This window comes from Diplotaxodon limnothrissa, linkage group LG16 (assembly GCF_057381915.1).
Source record: "Diplotaxodon limnothrissa isolate DT_005_m linkage group LG16, D_limnothrissa_male_GT1.1, whole genome shotgun sequence".
Classification (NCBI taxonomy): Eukaryota; Metazoa; Chordata; class Actinopteri; order Cichliformes; family Cichlidae; genus Diplotaxodon; species Diplotaxodon limnothrissa.
Window position 1 is genome coordinate 30919298 of NC_140611.1, and position 15841 is coordinate 30935138.

Here is a 15841-nt window from a genome sequence, read left to right on the forward strand (position 1 = left end):
AAATAGAGGCAGAATGAGCCTCCTGTCTTAGATTTAATGGCATATCTCCGTAGAATAAAAGTCCCTCTAGACAATATCTTGAGGCTGGAAAAAAAGGTCAGGATTTTATCACCTCTAATGGAGATTAAAGCCATCCTAAGGATGGTGGGTATAAAACCTTCCTTACCATCCAACAATCCCTTTGTAGAGGGTACGTGGGCAATCAGTACATCCCCATCAACACATGTAATGCATTCCTCCAGACCACGGAGACAAACACAAGCAGAGGAATTCCTGGCCCCGGGCGATGAATAATCATAAATTCATTAGTGAATGCGGCCAGGGCTGATTTGGAAGAATAAGCGCTGCTATTGTGGCGATAAACCAGCTGACCCTGTCAACTTGGCAGCTGTCATGACCTCAACCTGTGACGGTTTTAGATGTGGGAGGGCAAGGAGGACAATATTTGTTTAAGCTGATAGCTCGGGGGTTGGAGAGGCTGCACTTGTGTATGTGCATGTTTGTTTAAAGGTGCCTTTGGGAACGTGCGTACAGCTCCAGTGATTATCGATGCCAAAAGCCTACAAAATACGCACCTGTAATGTGATTTTAAGGGAGCGAGTGTGTGGCCCAGAATGCAGCTCTGCTTTAATGGCCTGCAGCTCCAGCTTGGTGTCGTTAACATTCCAGCTGTGGAGATTTTGGCATGCACTGGAAAGCATGACAAGACAGCTACGCACCTCCCTGCTCTCTGCACACGTTGTCAGGTTCCTCCAGTAAGTATTAAACAAAAAAAACTCTGTGACAGATCATTTCTCTTCTTCACCTGTCAGTCATACACCATAACACTGAATTGTTTTCATAATTTGTCTTTATAGAGAAATGTTCTCTTGCTCTTCAAGGTTATTCTCACTCCTACGCGGTGTTCCAGGTAAAAAAGTTACTTACACTGATCCCTCCCTAACGTGCTATTTGCCCTGCAGGTAAACAAATCTCATTGCGCTTCCTGGCAGGTCCTAATAGACACATTTAGAGCAATTATCTGGCTGATGTTTTAACAGGGACATGTGATGTGTTGTGATGGAGGCTCTGCAGAAACATTATTTGAAATCTTGCCGTTGGTAGGTGTTGGCACAGACAGACAGACATTCAGGCGGGCAAGCCTTGTGCTGTTGCATAAAGTGTTGACACATTGTAGCAACTGCAGACCTACGCTGGGAAATAGAAACATTGTGATGCAGAGGGAAACAGGTCTGATGTAACAGCCTGCATGAGCATGTGCACAAGTATCCTAAACTAAAACAACACGCCGTGCAGACAGATGACAAATAAGCACGGCAACAGACTCTGCAGCCAAGGAGGAATCGGGCAGGTATTTGAAGGTTTGTCCGCTGGCACTCGCTGTGGATGCCACTGAAGCTGTTAATCATGCTTGTAATTACTGTTCTACAGCTCCAGCTTATGAGAGACACTTGGTCCTGGCAGGCGACAGCAGAGAAATGTTTTATGTTTGAACCAGTGGAGACAAAGATTGAAATGTGCTCATGTTTTTCTTGCAACTTCAGCCTCACCCTTTTGTTTAGGTGGATATCAGCCTAAAGCACAGAAAAGACTAAAGCACAAACCCAACACTTTCACTCAGGGGTGGAGCCATAGGGGGCCACCCGTTACCAACAACAGTGAAGTCAGTTAGGGGGCCACACACACACACACACACACACACACACACACACACACCATAGAACTGTTACAACTAGAGTGTTTTTAGCGAAACATTTAGGTGAAGAAGTTTTTCTACAGGAAGAGTTTTTCTTTTATTACTTTGAATTTTCAGAATAAAGTTGAAATGTGGAGGAAAAAAAACATCTGGTCCATCAAATCAAAATTACTATTTTGACTCTATTCTCATCATTTCAACTTTTTTTCTTGACATTTTGACTTTATTTTTGAATTTTACCTTATGACTGGTCCCAATGCTCCTTAGCAGATTTAACAGCAACAACAGCAACAACAACAGCAACAATAGTAGTAGTAGTAGTAATAATAATAATAATAATAATAATAATAATAATAATAATAATAAAATATATTATGAATGTTGTCATTAGGCAAAAACAGTCACACTTAAAACATGATGCAGAAAGGAAGTTAAAGTTACAAAATATTTAAGAAAACATTTTATTTTACATAAACTGTACAGATGACATTTACTGGACTAAATGTTTCTTAGACAGGAACTAAAGTAGCATTTCTTATTAAATAGAAAACTGGAACAAAAAATAGAATTAAAGATGAAAAATGAAATGTTGCTCATTGTACAAAACAGAGAATGAAAATAGAGCTAAGACAGGAGAATCAAATGTCGTACCCTGATGCGGTGGTAGGCCTTTTACAAATGATCACAAACGGTATTTTACACAGTGACCCGGCGGCCTTGCCGTCCGAGCACTACAGCTAAAATCGTGGCCTCTTTGGTTCCATTAATTAGTTAAAATACATCTGAAACAAAATTCAAATTTACTTCTATAAAAATAACTTTTCAATGGCAGTTTTTGTTTCGCTAAATCCGCAACTTTTCAGTGCAAACGTCACAACAATCATTCGCTTTGGAAAGGAAGCGAAAGATTACATTTCAAGTATTGATAAAGAGTTGAGGACTGAAGAGAGAAAGAAGAAGAAGAAGAGAAAGAGAGGGGGAGAGGATTCAGTCTAATAGCATGTTGAGTATGGGTATAGGTTACTATACATTGCATAGCTCATGTGGCACTTATTCAGCGATAGGACAGGACACTCAGTACCCCTTGGAAGGCATTTATTTATACAAGTGCTATTCAGGGTGTGCATTTCAGTTTCTGCAAGTGCTGCACTGCACTGTGGTGACCCACTGGGCCAAAACTAGAGTCTCCAAGTCTGCAGACTGGCTTCTGCTGAGCCTCAGGGGGAAGGAGAAAGCAGTTCTCTCTCTGTCAACACAAGAGTGACAGCCACAATAACGCCAGCAGTGGCGGCTGCAGAGGTGGCGGTGGGGGCTCAGTGGAGGACTTTGTTCTGCCGCTGCGCTGCTGTGAAGGCTGTAATCCTGCAAGGCATTAAGCGCTGCCAGTTTAACTCCACCAGAGAGGACAGCCAGACTGAGTCTGTCTGCATGGCAGGGAAGTGCTGGTGTTCTGAATTGTATAAGCTGATGAACTGTCAGTGCTTTGTAAAAACACAAGTCTGTTATGTGCTCAGAGTACTTCAGAGGGTTGGAGGAGCAGGGCAGGGGGCGTGTGGGCAGTGAAGCCAATCATGTCACTTTCCTTAAGCGCTTGTTTTGTTTTGTTTTAAATCTTCATTTACGAGGAGATGACGGGCCATTATTTTTTAACTAGAAATGGCAAACTAGAGAAAAGTATCATTTGGTGATAAGCGTTCCCTTCTCGTGCCGCCGCTGACCAACGAATGGGCAGAATGCGGGCGGCAAGCGTGTCGCTCACTCTGATAAATACACACGCCTGTGCTGACACGTGCAAACACACGTGGACACAACAGTGATACTTGCTTTTGCTAGATGGTACCAGTGTGTGTTGCTTGCACATACAGTAGGTATAGATATATATGTGTACCGTACAATAACATCCTGTTTGTACAAAAGGCCTTCCTGACAGTCCAGATAATGACGGGCCAGTGTGGACTCAGGCGCAGCCACACTCGTCCACGATCATATTGGGCACGTCCCTCTTGATGATGTTGTATTCATCGTCAAAGTAGAGCAAAGACATAGTACTGAGCTTGGTGGGGATACAGCAGGAGTTTACTGAGCCCGGGCTCATCCCCCGCATGCGGTACTGATTAACTACCGCAGTGTGGAAGGATGAAGCTGAGCCCGGCACGCCTGCCATGTAGGCCGGACAGCTGCCCTCACAGTAGTTACCGTAATAACCTGCTGGTGCAATGATCCAGTCGTTCCAGCCAATAAGCCGGAAGTCTATGTAGAACTGCTGTCGACAACACAAGCCCCCGCTGGTGCCATCACAGTCAAGCCCCCGCTTTCTAATGCGGTGCTTTCCATCCAGCTGTCGTGCACGCACCACCAGGAAGGGCCGGTGGGATGGGTCGCCGGGGTCCACCAGAACAGGAGCCACTCCAGCTGTCTCACAGTCCTCACAGTGGATCTCCAGGTCCTGTCTCCGGCTGCCCTTCCCAAACACTGCCCGTACCGCCTCAGATAGCGGGAACGTATGCCAGCCGCTGCGCTTCAGATCCACCCGCTTCTCCACCAGAACCCAGCGACCTGTTCCCCCTCCGCCGCCTCCACCTCCTGGGCTTCCTTCCATTCTGCTGACAGCCGTGGCCTCCTGGTAGTGGATCTTGACTGTCACTTTCCTCCTGATGCCCTTCTGAGGACCACCTGGAAGTATACGGAAATACAGCCACATGTTGGCCTGGGACACGTACAGGTTCTGGTTTCCCTCGTTGGAGATGAGGAAGTACAGGTTGGATTTGGAGGGTGTTTGTTCATCTGTTAGCAAGAGAATAAACAGAAGAATTTATTACACAGAGGTAGAATTTTTAAGAAGGTAGACGACAGTCTCATTTAGTCAGTTCAGTGTGCAAAAACAAAAATAAATGTCTGACTCAAATCATAGGATCCAAAGCTGAGGACCTTTCAGCAGCATTATATTGTTTTCAGTTTGCTCAGTGCTTATGAAAATGCTTCAGCAGTTATCACATGGCTGTAGTTTGTAATTTCAGTAAGTGATATCACATCTGATCCAAGAGAGATAGGCGAACATGTGACAGCTTAATCATCTTCTCGACAATTGAGCATGGGTCGTTGAAAGCCATGACAGGCTGGGAGGTCTTTGTTGTGCTTAAACCAAGCGCACTTCTGTGGCTCGAGGAGAAAGGTTACTGACCTACAGACTGTTTTCTACGCTCACACAAACACACAAACAGAGAAAGCCCCTGAGAAGGGCACAGCTTTGTTTCCACAGATCTGTTTTCCCCTTGTTTTCTCTGTTAACTCTCAATGACTGCATCAGGTGACCTCTGTGGTAGCTCCTGATAGGCCAGCGGTAACAGGCCAGTTCTGGGATCAGGCCCAGTTGGCTTTAGGTCCATTTTTGTAAGTGACAGGACCAAAAAGAAAAGAGAGCGAAAGAAGGAAAAGGGAGGAGGAAGATGAAGGGAAGGAGGAAGGATAGAAGTGGAAAAGTTGGGAGGGTGGCGGGCATGGCTAAGGCCTGCGGGGGGTTCACTGAGTTCGCTGTTCGTGCCCAACCCGAGCCCCGCCTCCCACCCTATGCTACCCCTTTGCACCTCCTTCCAGCGGGAGCACCCTGAGAGTGACAGCACAAAGCCCTGTGTGAGGCAGTGGGAGAGCGCCGCGCTGCAGCCCACCATTGAAACGCGTGGCGTTCCAGCAAAAAGCATGATGAGGCAAAAATAAAAGCCATTTACATGACACTGGCCACTTTCTACAGCAGCACAATGAAGAGATCCTGGGTGTCTAAAGGTGGCGCTGGGCTCTCTCTGGCACTACTTTTTTTTTTCAGCCCAATGATGTCTTCCAAATTACCCTGAGGTAACTAGAAAGGTTTCTGTTTCAGGAGATTTGCCACAATGTGCTCATGCAGAGCTTTGAAAGCAGCTAAATTACTTTGTTTGCCCACTGATTAGTGTGTGTCAGTGTCAACAGGTGGCCACCAAAGACGGGCCTCCTCTTTAAAGCGCCTGGTGCCTTTTCCTCCATTAAAGTGCAGCTTTACCTTCACACAGGGGCCTGTTCAGACCAGCTCTCCACTCTCTAGTACATCAGCTGGTTGCTCACACAAACCCACCCATCCCCACGGTAAGCAACTCTCCACACAATCAGCCTGTGGCTAAAATATGACGGTGCACAACGAGTACACGCTCAAATCGACGCAAAGCCAGCACCGTGAAGGAATCAGCTGAACAGCAGCTCATGCAAAGACCCCTCAGGGCTACAAGTAACTAACCTCGCCTCAGTCATCACCGTACGTGCCTTGACAGCTCTGAGCTCAGAGAGAGACGGGCATCACACAGTGACAGGCTGCAAAATAAGACGTCTGTATGATCATGTCCCATTTTGATTCCAGGCCAACCTATTCCCCAAAGAGATGAAATTCAGGTGTAGTTAACATCCGAGATCAAGTCATTGCTGATATTGAGAAGTAAACCTAAACCATAACCCACCAACATAATACCTTACACCAACATAACCCTAACACTGTATTCTCATTTTCCTGTCAGACAGTATTCTTTTGCTTCATTTGGCTTGTGTCGTATGTATTAACCTTCCGAAATGCAAGTGCAATATAGGTGGTAACTCAAACCCCACATTTTGGAGAAAGGTAAAAATGTGCTTTTTCTTTTTTTTAATTTGGAAAAAACAAAGCATGACTATTCTTCAGTGTGTGTAATTTGGAATTATATTTGAACCAATTGCAAAGAAAATAAATAAATAATTTGATTGCCTGGGTGAGAATTAGGGTTAGTGTTGGGATCATCACTGATGATGGGTAACCCTCTGGGGTCTGAGGTCTAAGTCATCATTGGTGATAACCCTAACCCCTATGTTTTACAGAGGAATAATGAGACGTTAGAGAGACTCTTCTGGGGAAAATGTAAATAGTTTTTCGTGTGTTTGAGTTACAATTGTTATTTTCTTTGTCCCTTAACTGACAAAACTTCAGAGAAGATTTGAAAATAAAAATTGTGTTTGTTATACAAGTATTGTTACAGTTTTTTTTGAATAAATAACTTAATTACATGATCAAACCATATGGTACTATGACTAAAGAACAACTAAACAATGGGAGAGGGAAGAGAAGGGTTATAAAGGTTTGGGACAGAGAAAGAGAAGGGATTAAAGGTTAGGATGTAAACGGGGCTAGGGACAAGTTGGGAAAAGTATGCACAGAGGGGTTTAGGTTTAGGAGTATTCAGAGGTCACATTTGAAATCTTTTGCCAGAACAGTTTGAGGAATTTTTACACGCTGGATATCACTGAGCTGCTTTTATGCTGTAGCTGCTCAGGATCTGCAGTAAGCCTGTGACTAAGCTTTAATTTCATTACTCATGAATCTGTCTTTAAATTGGTTTATCAAATTTCCCAGAGTGATATGATCAAAGACATTTTCCCAAGATTGGCCAGTAAGGAAAGTGAATCTTCAAAACTGAGATAACCATGGTTAAGTACTAAATTATTAACGGTTTTCTGCTAGTTAGTTCGTGTTTAATTCATTAAATGGTGACGTTCTGCCTCAAATGGAGAAACAGTAGGTAATAAAACTGATGAATAAAATCATAAATAAACCAATTTTCTGAACACAACAGTTCTATTTTTTTTTAACTTCTTAACTAGGGGTGGGCAAGAAAATTATAAAAATAATGATAATAACATTTCCTTAATCACAATCTGAGATATGGTTAAAATAAAATTGATAAAAAGCAGCTAATCTTTGAGCTACTCAGCCGTACACAGCAGTATGACAAGAGTGTGAGTGACATGAAAGAGAAAATGACAAACGTTAACAAAAACAGTGTCATCGACACAGACATCGGGCGTTTTCCACTAGAACATCCGAGGATTCCGGTGGTCTGTGAAGACATGTTGGCCATTTCAAATCTGACAAAGAAGCAGAGCAGCATGCGCCACAAACTGTTCCCACAAAAGCAGGCAACACCATGAATCGTTTATACAATCTGAAGCAGTGGCATCAGTGCACAGCTGACCTTTTACCTTCAAAATGCACACACAATCCAAGACTGTATACAAACCAGGACTCTTTCTCTGTGTAACATGCTTTTACAGCAAAAGCCAAAGAGTGTGACACAGTGACATCACAAATGCATTACATTGTAAGACATTACGGCAGCAAGCAGAGTGGAAAATGTTGGATTTAAGCAGCGGATCCTTGTTATCTGGCTCCCTGATCATAAACATTTAATATCTATTAATTAATATGTATTAATCCATCCATCCATTCGCTTCCGCTTCTCCTTTTCAGGGTCGCGGGGGGTGCTGGAGCCTATCCCAGCTGTCATAGGGCAAGGGCAATATCTATTATATTTTATATAATAGCCTCATATCTACACTTTGGAGTGAACAGAAACCTTTAGGCTTCACAGAAATAGTGATTTGTTTTGTATCATAATATAGATCAATTTCAACTGATATGAAAAAAAAATGATCTTGATATGATTTTTTTTCCATATCCAGCCCTGCTTTTAACAGCTACCTGGGTTATGGTTACATGAACTTATTTTGATGGAATTTTCACTTATTTGCATAGTTAGAGGGAAATAAAACTCACAGAAAAACTGCAAAAAACTGCATTTTGACAGAGCTGATCTGAAAGGTCATGTCTTCTAGTTTCTGAAGTAGCTAAAATGCCACCAACCCCTAACCCTAAGTGGTTGCCCTGTGACTTTGTGGATGGTAAAGGGTTAAAATCCACAGGAAAAATCGGCAATGTCACGACAACTGGCAGGTTTAATCTGCCACTACAAAGGCATGAATGGACTTCTGCTTGATATCAAAGGTTTTCAAGTGCTGAAATAAGCCTGAAACCACAGCGTCTAACGTAGCTTCTACCTGTAGACAGGTGGCATATGTCTGATTCTCTGAGTGGAGCATTAACAATCACTCCTTCAGTGTCATGGACCATATAGATCCTCGCGCTGTAAGAGCATACATCTGAACACTGCATGACTTATTTCAGCTGAGGTTCTTTAGGAGGAATGAACTGTTCTTTTCATGCTGTGTTACAAGCAGCTTGGAGCTGGCCTGGACACGCCTCGCCTGACCCCACAGTGGAAAAACGTTGTTAGTGATTATCAGCAGGCAGGACACCTGGGTGGGCTGTTTCAGCGTGTCTCCACCTGCGCTGCCGAGCCAGGGAGGAGGCTGTGGATGGAGGCAGGCAAGTAGGCAGGTAGATAGAAAGCTTCAGAGCTCATTACTCAAAGATGCTGTCGACAAGACCACACGGCGTGGCTCTAACGTGTCATATGGCCGCCACCCCTCAGGCCTCAGCTCTCAAGGAATTCCACACAGACCGAGGAGGCGTGGACGTGAGACTCTGGACTCTTGACCAGAGGTTAAAGCCACAAATGTGCTGGACCTGCTGCTATTAAAGCTTTACCACAGAGGAATTTTTAATCACTGTGCATAAATCATTTATAGGATCAGGAGCTATACAGTAGCAGCCGATCCCACTGACTGAAACACACCCCGCTGAGTGAATGTGGAAAATGGCTGGAGCAGGTCCAGGAGTGCCATGACTGACAGCTCCTCATGAAAGAGCAGTGTCCTGCAGTAAACCTGCCAACCTGATCCTGTGGAGGAACTACTTAGTGACCTCCCATAATGAAGTCTTAATTCTGAGTTTTGGACCACTTGTCACAAGTTCACTGGGTCCAAGCAGTGGCAGCGAGCAATCGAGAAGCGCCCATCTGAACTTCTCCATCCAGCGCTTTCTCTCTCGCCCTCCCTTCTTCTCTGCCCGTGTTCCCCGCTTCGCTCCTGTGGATACGGGACACCGAATCCCTCAGTGAGGGCCCACGGGAGCATGTCAGGGGAGAAGAGAGATTGGCATCCCCTCCCTCACCTGCCCGAGGCCACTTGGCAGACTCTGTACCACTGTGCTACCGGAGATAAGGCACTGCGGTTAACCCTGCGCTGACGGGACACAAGCTGACCCCACAGAAAAACAAAGCACACAAACACCTATCAGCATCCATTTACTGGCTCTCTGTTGGCTAAACAGATGCCAACTTCACCCCCCATCTCGCCTTGTTCTAAAACAACAATTCAGGCTTCCTCATCTTTGGGGAGGGACAAACTCCCCTGGCTTCAGAGCATTCTGGAGACCTCGCCTCTAAACCGTGCCCTGGCTGGCAGCATCCGATCTGGGGGGCCTCGAGCCAGCTGGCCGGGAGGCAGACGGGGTCTAGGGAGCAGGGACCCGAGCCAGCTCCATGGTACAATGCCACACAAAGGCTCAAAGGTGTGAGGAAGAATAGAGCGAGGAAAAACACAGAAGTAGAAGAAGAAGCAGCAGCAAAGGAGCCCAGCGAACCTTTAAAGCTTTGCAACGCTGCAATATGGGCACACACACAGACACACTAACAGCACCAACAGTCCCATCACCTCATCCAACCCAGCATGGACTCAGATGTCTCATACATTATTCTGAGCAATTTCTTTTGTTTTCGCTGCTGTTTTTCTTCTCCATGTTGACATGATGTGAACACACAGAGCTCTTATAATAATTGCCCGGCCTTTGTTGCCTTGTCATGAGGGCGCTCAGATCATTCCCAATGGAAGGCAGGAGCTCACAGTCCATTCAGGCTAATTGTAGCTGCAGAGCCAATGGGAAACCTGTGTGTGTGTGTGTGTGTGTGTATGTGTGTACAAAGCATCTTATTTTTGTGAGTTTAATTTTATGTTTCCTTTCTCTTAAACTAACAGTTTGTGCTGGAGACGTGGTACTCACAGCACCAAGTGACAATTATTCCATTCTGTCGATGATTTTGTTGTGTATATGTGTGTGTGTGTATGTGTGTTTTTGAGGCTGTGTGTCAGGGTGTGTGCGCGCACAGGAGGGTGTGTGTGTGTGTGTGTCTCTTTAGACTTCTGAGAATTAGTTAGATACACATTCTTAGAGGAAGGGATAAATGGCCAATTGAGGGACTTTGTCCGTATTTAAAAGAGGGCTTTATACATTGGAGTATTGAGTGTGAGCTCAGCTTTGAGATGAAACTGGATTCAGAGGTGCTTTTTTTATCCCCTAGACAACACAGGGGGTAATTTAAGGACTCTGTCTTTGGTTTCATTTCTTCTGGATTTCCAGAACAGGAGGATTTAAATCAGCAGCCAGTGTGACGTAATAAGATGATGAAAAAATGACGGCTGCACCAGATTCCGTGTTTATGGCTGTTTGTTGTGGCTGCCTCTGCCGCTTAAAAATAAAAAAAATTTATATATATATATATATATATATATATATATATATATATATATATATATATATATATATATATATATATATATTCACCTGCTAAGGATTGTCAGTTATTAACTCACCTGGTGCCATGCTGCCTGTTAAGACTCAAAGGGTGAAAGAGTTCAGGCAAGGGTCGAATTAGACATGTGCAGTGAATTATTGATTAGTACCTGATTCTGCGAAGCTGATGATCTCAGATGTCTCCGCCTGAACCTCGTTGTTGAAGGCAGCCTGCCCGTCGAAGCTGGGGATCTCCACCCGGCCGTCCTCTCGTACTTTGCCGGCGTGCAGTCTCCTCAGCGCCGTCACCATCGCAGCCTTCGGGATGGGATGGGTGATGTTGGGTCTCTCTCTCATCTGTAGCCGGTTCAGTATGTGCCTCTTTACCGCCTCCAGGAAATCTATGTTCATGCGCTCCGACTGATCCGGCCCCCTGAAGCCGCAGGACGCGCACGACTCCTGGGGTGAGCTTTGAGTCTCTGTCCCGGTCACCGAGCTGCTGCGCACGCACAGCACGCACGCAACTAAACAAGACAGTGCCACACTATAAAAGCTCATTTTAAAGTTTATTCTACAGTCCAAACGCTACGAAAGAAATTGTGAATCTTTTAAAAATGCACACCGAAATTTAAGCGACTTTTCATTTACTAAAGTTCCGGGAGAAATCATCCAGTGAATAAATCCACTGAGCATGTGTTTGTATTCCAGGAGACTAAACGATTCCAGTCATTGTGCTTCCAGCTCGTTATCCAGCAACAAAATAAAAGTTCATCTCTGTAACCGAGAGGCGCGCACGACAGTTCTGATTGTTGATGCGCTTCTGTCAAACCACGCTGCGTTCAGACGCGTAATCTGCCAAAACAAAAGAGCACAAGTGTGAATAAAACCCCGTACAGGCGGCTCCTCTCCATTCAAGCAGCCTGCGGAGACTCCTGTCCCGCAGCTTCAAGCAGAACGCGAGCGCTCCGTGAGTCCCGAGTCTTTTTGTGTGTGCGCCGTGCGCGGGTGAGGGTGGCAAGCTCCCGTGCGTCCTGCAAGATTATGCTCAGTGAGACCCTTTCCTCTCTTTGCAATCACGACAACAGGGGCTCCGCACACCCAAAGTTTTTATACAGGAATTCGTACACCACGTGGGGATTTCCACCAACAGCGCGCAAGGGATTATTACTACGTCTAAAGATCCACGACTGTGGGACATGGTTTTATTATGGTAACACGGAGGCCCCGGAGCGGTTGCATAATTTTTTTTCTCCCTCAGGTCTTGGCAATATTTGACTTACAGCCTTCAGTGTGGGTGATCACTTGATATCCAAATGTAGGAAGTTTTATAACGGCCCCTTTAGCGGAGGTACCGCGCACAGTCAGACCCCCGAAATTAGTCATTTTAATTATTACTTTCTAAAGATTTTTAAACGTTTTAGGTTTAAAGCATCAAACGTGTGTTTCCACACAGGATTCGAACTTCACACAGATTACAGCCCATACAGAACCATTTTCAGTATCTTTGATTCATTCACTTGTGTTTGTGAGCTATAGAAAAAAATAATAGTTTTAATCAGATACATTAAAGACTGAATTTATATTTCACTGCAACCTTTAAAAAAAGGTGGATGGAACCATAAATGAAATCAGGAACTTAAATGAGGAGAACGCAGGGCTGATAACCACACAAATTATCAGACAAACAGCGCCATCTATCGACAGAAAGACCTCATTACACACTGCTGCTATACACAAACAGAAAGACACTCCTAAATTTAGGACTCCTTGTCCTTCAGTAAATGAAGGACAAGGAGCTCTCTGGAGAGTTCTGTGATAAAATCCATAGTTGAGTTATCTTCTCCTCGCCTTCCTTTGAGTATTTCTAGGAGAAAAGTGGACTCAGTAAGCAGTGTTGGGGAGTAACGGAATACATGTACCGCCGTTACGTATTTAGAATACAAAATATGAGTAACTGTATTCCGTTACAGTTACCGTTTAAAAAGGTGGTATTCAGAATACAGTTACTTTGTTGAAATAAATGGATTACACTGCGGTACTTTCCTGTTTCATTTTGTCGCGGGTCAGGACTGTTTGGGTTTTGTTTGACAGCTACGTTCTGTAGTTCCAGGCGGCAGCGTTACGGTTGCCATGGTTACAGGGCGACGCTCTCTCTCTCTTTCTGCGACTGTGTGTTTCCTGGGTGAGAGAGCGCCTTTTCGTTGTTGTTGTTGTGCTAAGCTAACAGGCAGAATGCTACAAGCATAGCTCTAAAGAATGTAGCATCATGGGCAGTGTAGTCCGTGCTGCAGGGAGAATGCACTGCCATACACGTTATGTGTCTGTGAGCGCGAGGAGGGAGAAAAAGGGGAGTGGAAAGGTACGAGTTGTCGTCGAGGAAAAACGGGAGCTGGAAGCATGTAAATATAATAATAACCACTGCAGCCAAGAAGAGTGCCTGACGAGCCCAGTTGTAAGTAAGCTATTAAGACTCGACTGTACACCGTGTTCGTGTTTTCCTCCGAAAACAATAAGTTCCGTTGGAGCAGTCTTTCAACGCCTCTCTCTGTCTCTCGCAAGAAAAATTGACCCACACAACAAAGTAAAGCTATTTTTCGGCTATGAGCCGACAGGGACCCCGCCGTATTAGTCAGAGGTCCCTTTACTACAGTTCGGAGTCGCGGACCTTCAGTAATAGTAATAAATCACACAGCAATAGTACATTCACGTTGTTGTAAAAAGCACGATAATATATTAAGTAATCCAAAGTATTCAGAATACGTTACTCTCATTGAGTAACGTAACGGAATACGTTACAGAATACATTTTGGGGCATGTATTCTGTATTCTGTAACGGAATACATTTTAAAAGTAACCTTCCCAACACTGTCAGTAAGTATGACATGCCTGCTGCCAGTGTACCAGTGACCAATGAAAGTCAAGTGAGTGGCTGGCCCTTAAAAATGCATCCTTTTAAGGCCCTAGTGTACAAAAATGTACATGCCCCAAAAAGTGCTATAAAAACTTTATATATTCATATTTTTTTTCACTTTAAATTGGTCAGTCTTTTAAAACTACTTCTCCCTGAAATATTCATATGAAGTTTTAATTATATTTTCGTTGTTTTAACCCTTTAAATCCCAGTTTTATTACATGAGCGCCCTGTTTTTTTAGCCCCAAAAAACAAAAAAACTAAATATTTTCCAAAAAAAACATTTGAGGTAATATTTGATTGTTATTATAATTAGGCCTTTAGATGGACTAAAGATTGGCACCAACAGTCATTTCGATCGCCTTTTATTTTTTTTGCAGGAGCGCATTTCATAAAATGCACACACTATCGGTCCTAATCGACCACGCCCAAAAAAGTGCTATAAAAAATTTATATATTAATATTTTATTCCACTTTAAATTAGCCAATCTTTTAGACCTACTTCTCCTTGAAATATTCATGTCAAGTTTTAATTACATTTCGCGGATTTTAACCCTTTATATCCCGGTTTCGTCACATGAGCGCACTGCTTTTTTTGCCCCAAAAAACATAAAACTTGAATATTTTCCAAAAAAAACATTTGAGGTCATATTCAATTGTTATTATAATTAGGCCTTTAGATGGACTAAAGATTGGCACCAACATTCATTTCGATCGCCTTTTATTTATTTTTTCAGGACCAGAAAATGGTCTCCAGGCGGCAAATGCTCCTCCTCTAGGCCGAAATAAGTGCATCGTCCCGGGGTAAGTCGCGACGATCACCGGGGCACGATCACCGGGGACTGCTTTTTCCAGCCCACACGTCCGATACCACGTGACAACAAATACGTCATTTCCTGTTGACTAAAAAAAAAATGCACCCTCTCACGGTCCTAGGGGCCGAAAATGGTCCCGCCTGATCAGCGGGCGAAGCCGCTGCTGCACGCCGGAAATGAGGCTTCATTTCCCGCAGGTCTGTTTAAGCAGCCCACTGTTTTCCAGCCCGGGGTCAAATGTGGAGCAAGGGCGCCACCCGGTGGACAAATAAAAAATTACAACTCTAAGGCCCGTCCTGCAAAACGAAACGGAAACATAAGTAATCACCAAGACATTAACGGTAATAATTCTGCAGTGAAAAATAGCGTTTATAATGGAAGTCAATGGGGCCGCAAACGGCCCCTAGGGCTCTAAGAGGATGTGTATTGTTAGCTTAGCCACTGAAGCTAATTTAAGGAAGTCAGACTTGAATTTTGAAATGAAATTATGCCAAACTTTTTTTTAGAGAATTTGGCTATATTCTATTCAACACAGTGCAAATGGCTTGTAACTGAAAAACTACAATGTACAAAAATGGTCCCAGGGCCAGCAGGGGGTTAAGTATTATCGAAATGCCTGTTTGGCCCTACAGCTGTCAATGCATGTATGTAGAATAGTTCTAGTCATCTAGTCATCTGCAGCCTCAATAGCAAACTAGGGTGTCCTCTCGGCCATCGTCCAGAATACCTACCCTACCATCCTAAAAGTTTATACTTCAGTTTAAATGAGTGATTCTCTAAAATTTCAATTGCATGTTACTGAGCATCACACTAATCTGTGTGATGCTTCCATACAGTCTATGATCTTTCTGGAGCCTCGGGCCTCAAAATATGTGGAATTCTACTCCAACAAAACATGGCGGATACTTCGGAGCTTAGAGACTGAAACCAATGAGTGACATCACAGCGGCTGTAAGGTCCATGAGCAGCACACAAGGAAACATACTGCCATGTCTGATGCAAGAAAAACTATACCCGCTGGCAGAACTCCAGGAAAAACACCAGGCACTGCTCTTTACTTGATACGCCCACCGTTGCAGTGATGCATGGTGGAGGCAGCATCATGCTGTGGAGGCATTCCT

At 44.1% G+C, this 15841-nt stretch overlaps 1 protein-coding gene across 1 annotated transcript; it reads right to left on the reverse strand.

Annotated features, from left to right (window-relative positions):
• Positions 1-3653: 3653 nt before the first annotated feature.
• Positions 3654-11552, reverse strand: inhbb (inhibin subunit beta B). Its single transcript, XM_085374045.1, has 2 exons — positions 11165-11552; positions 3654-4480 (listed from the first exon to the last, which is right to left on the reverse strand). The coding sequence occupies exons 1-2, from the start codon at positions 11550-11552 to the stop codon at positions 3654-3656; spliced, it is 1215 nt and encodes a 404-aa protein (XP_085230171.1).
• Positions 11553-15841: the final 4289 nt, after the last annotated feature.

Coding starts and splice junctions, on each gene's coding strand:
- inhbb (XM_085374045.1), bottom strand. CDS start 11,552: ATGAGCTTTTATAGTGTGGCACTGTCTTGTTTAGTTGCGTGCGTGCTG. Junction 4,481..11,164: donor CATCAGCTTCGCAGAATCAG/GTACTAATCAAT, acceptor TCTTGCTAACAG/ATGAACAAACACCCTCCAAA.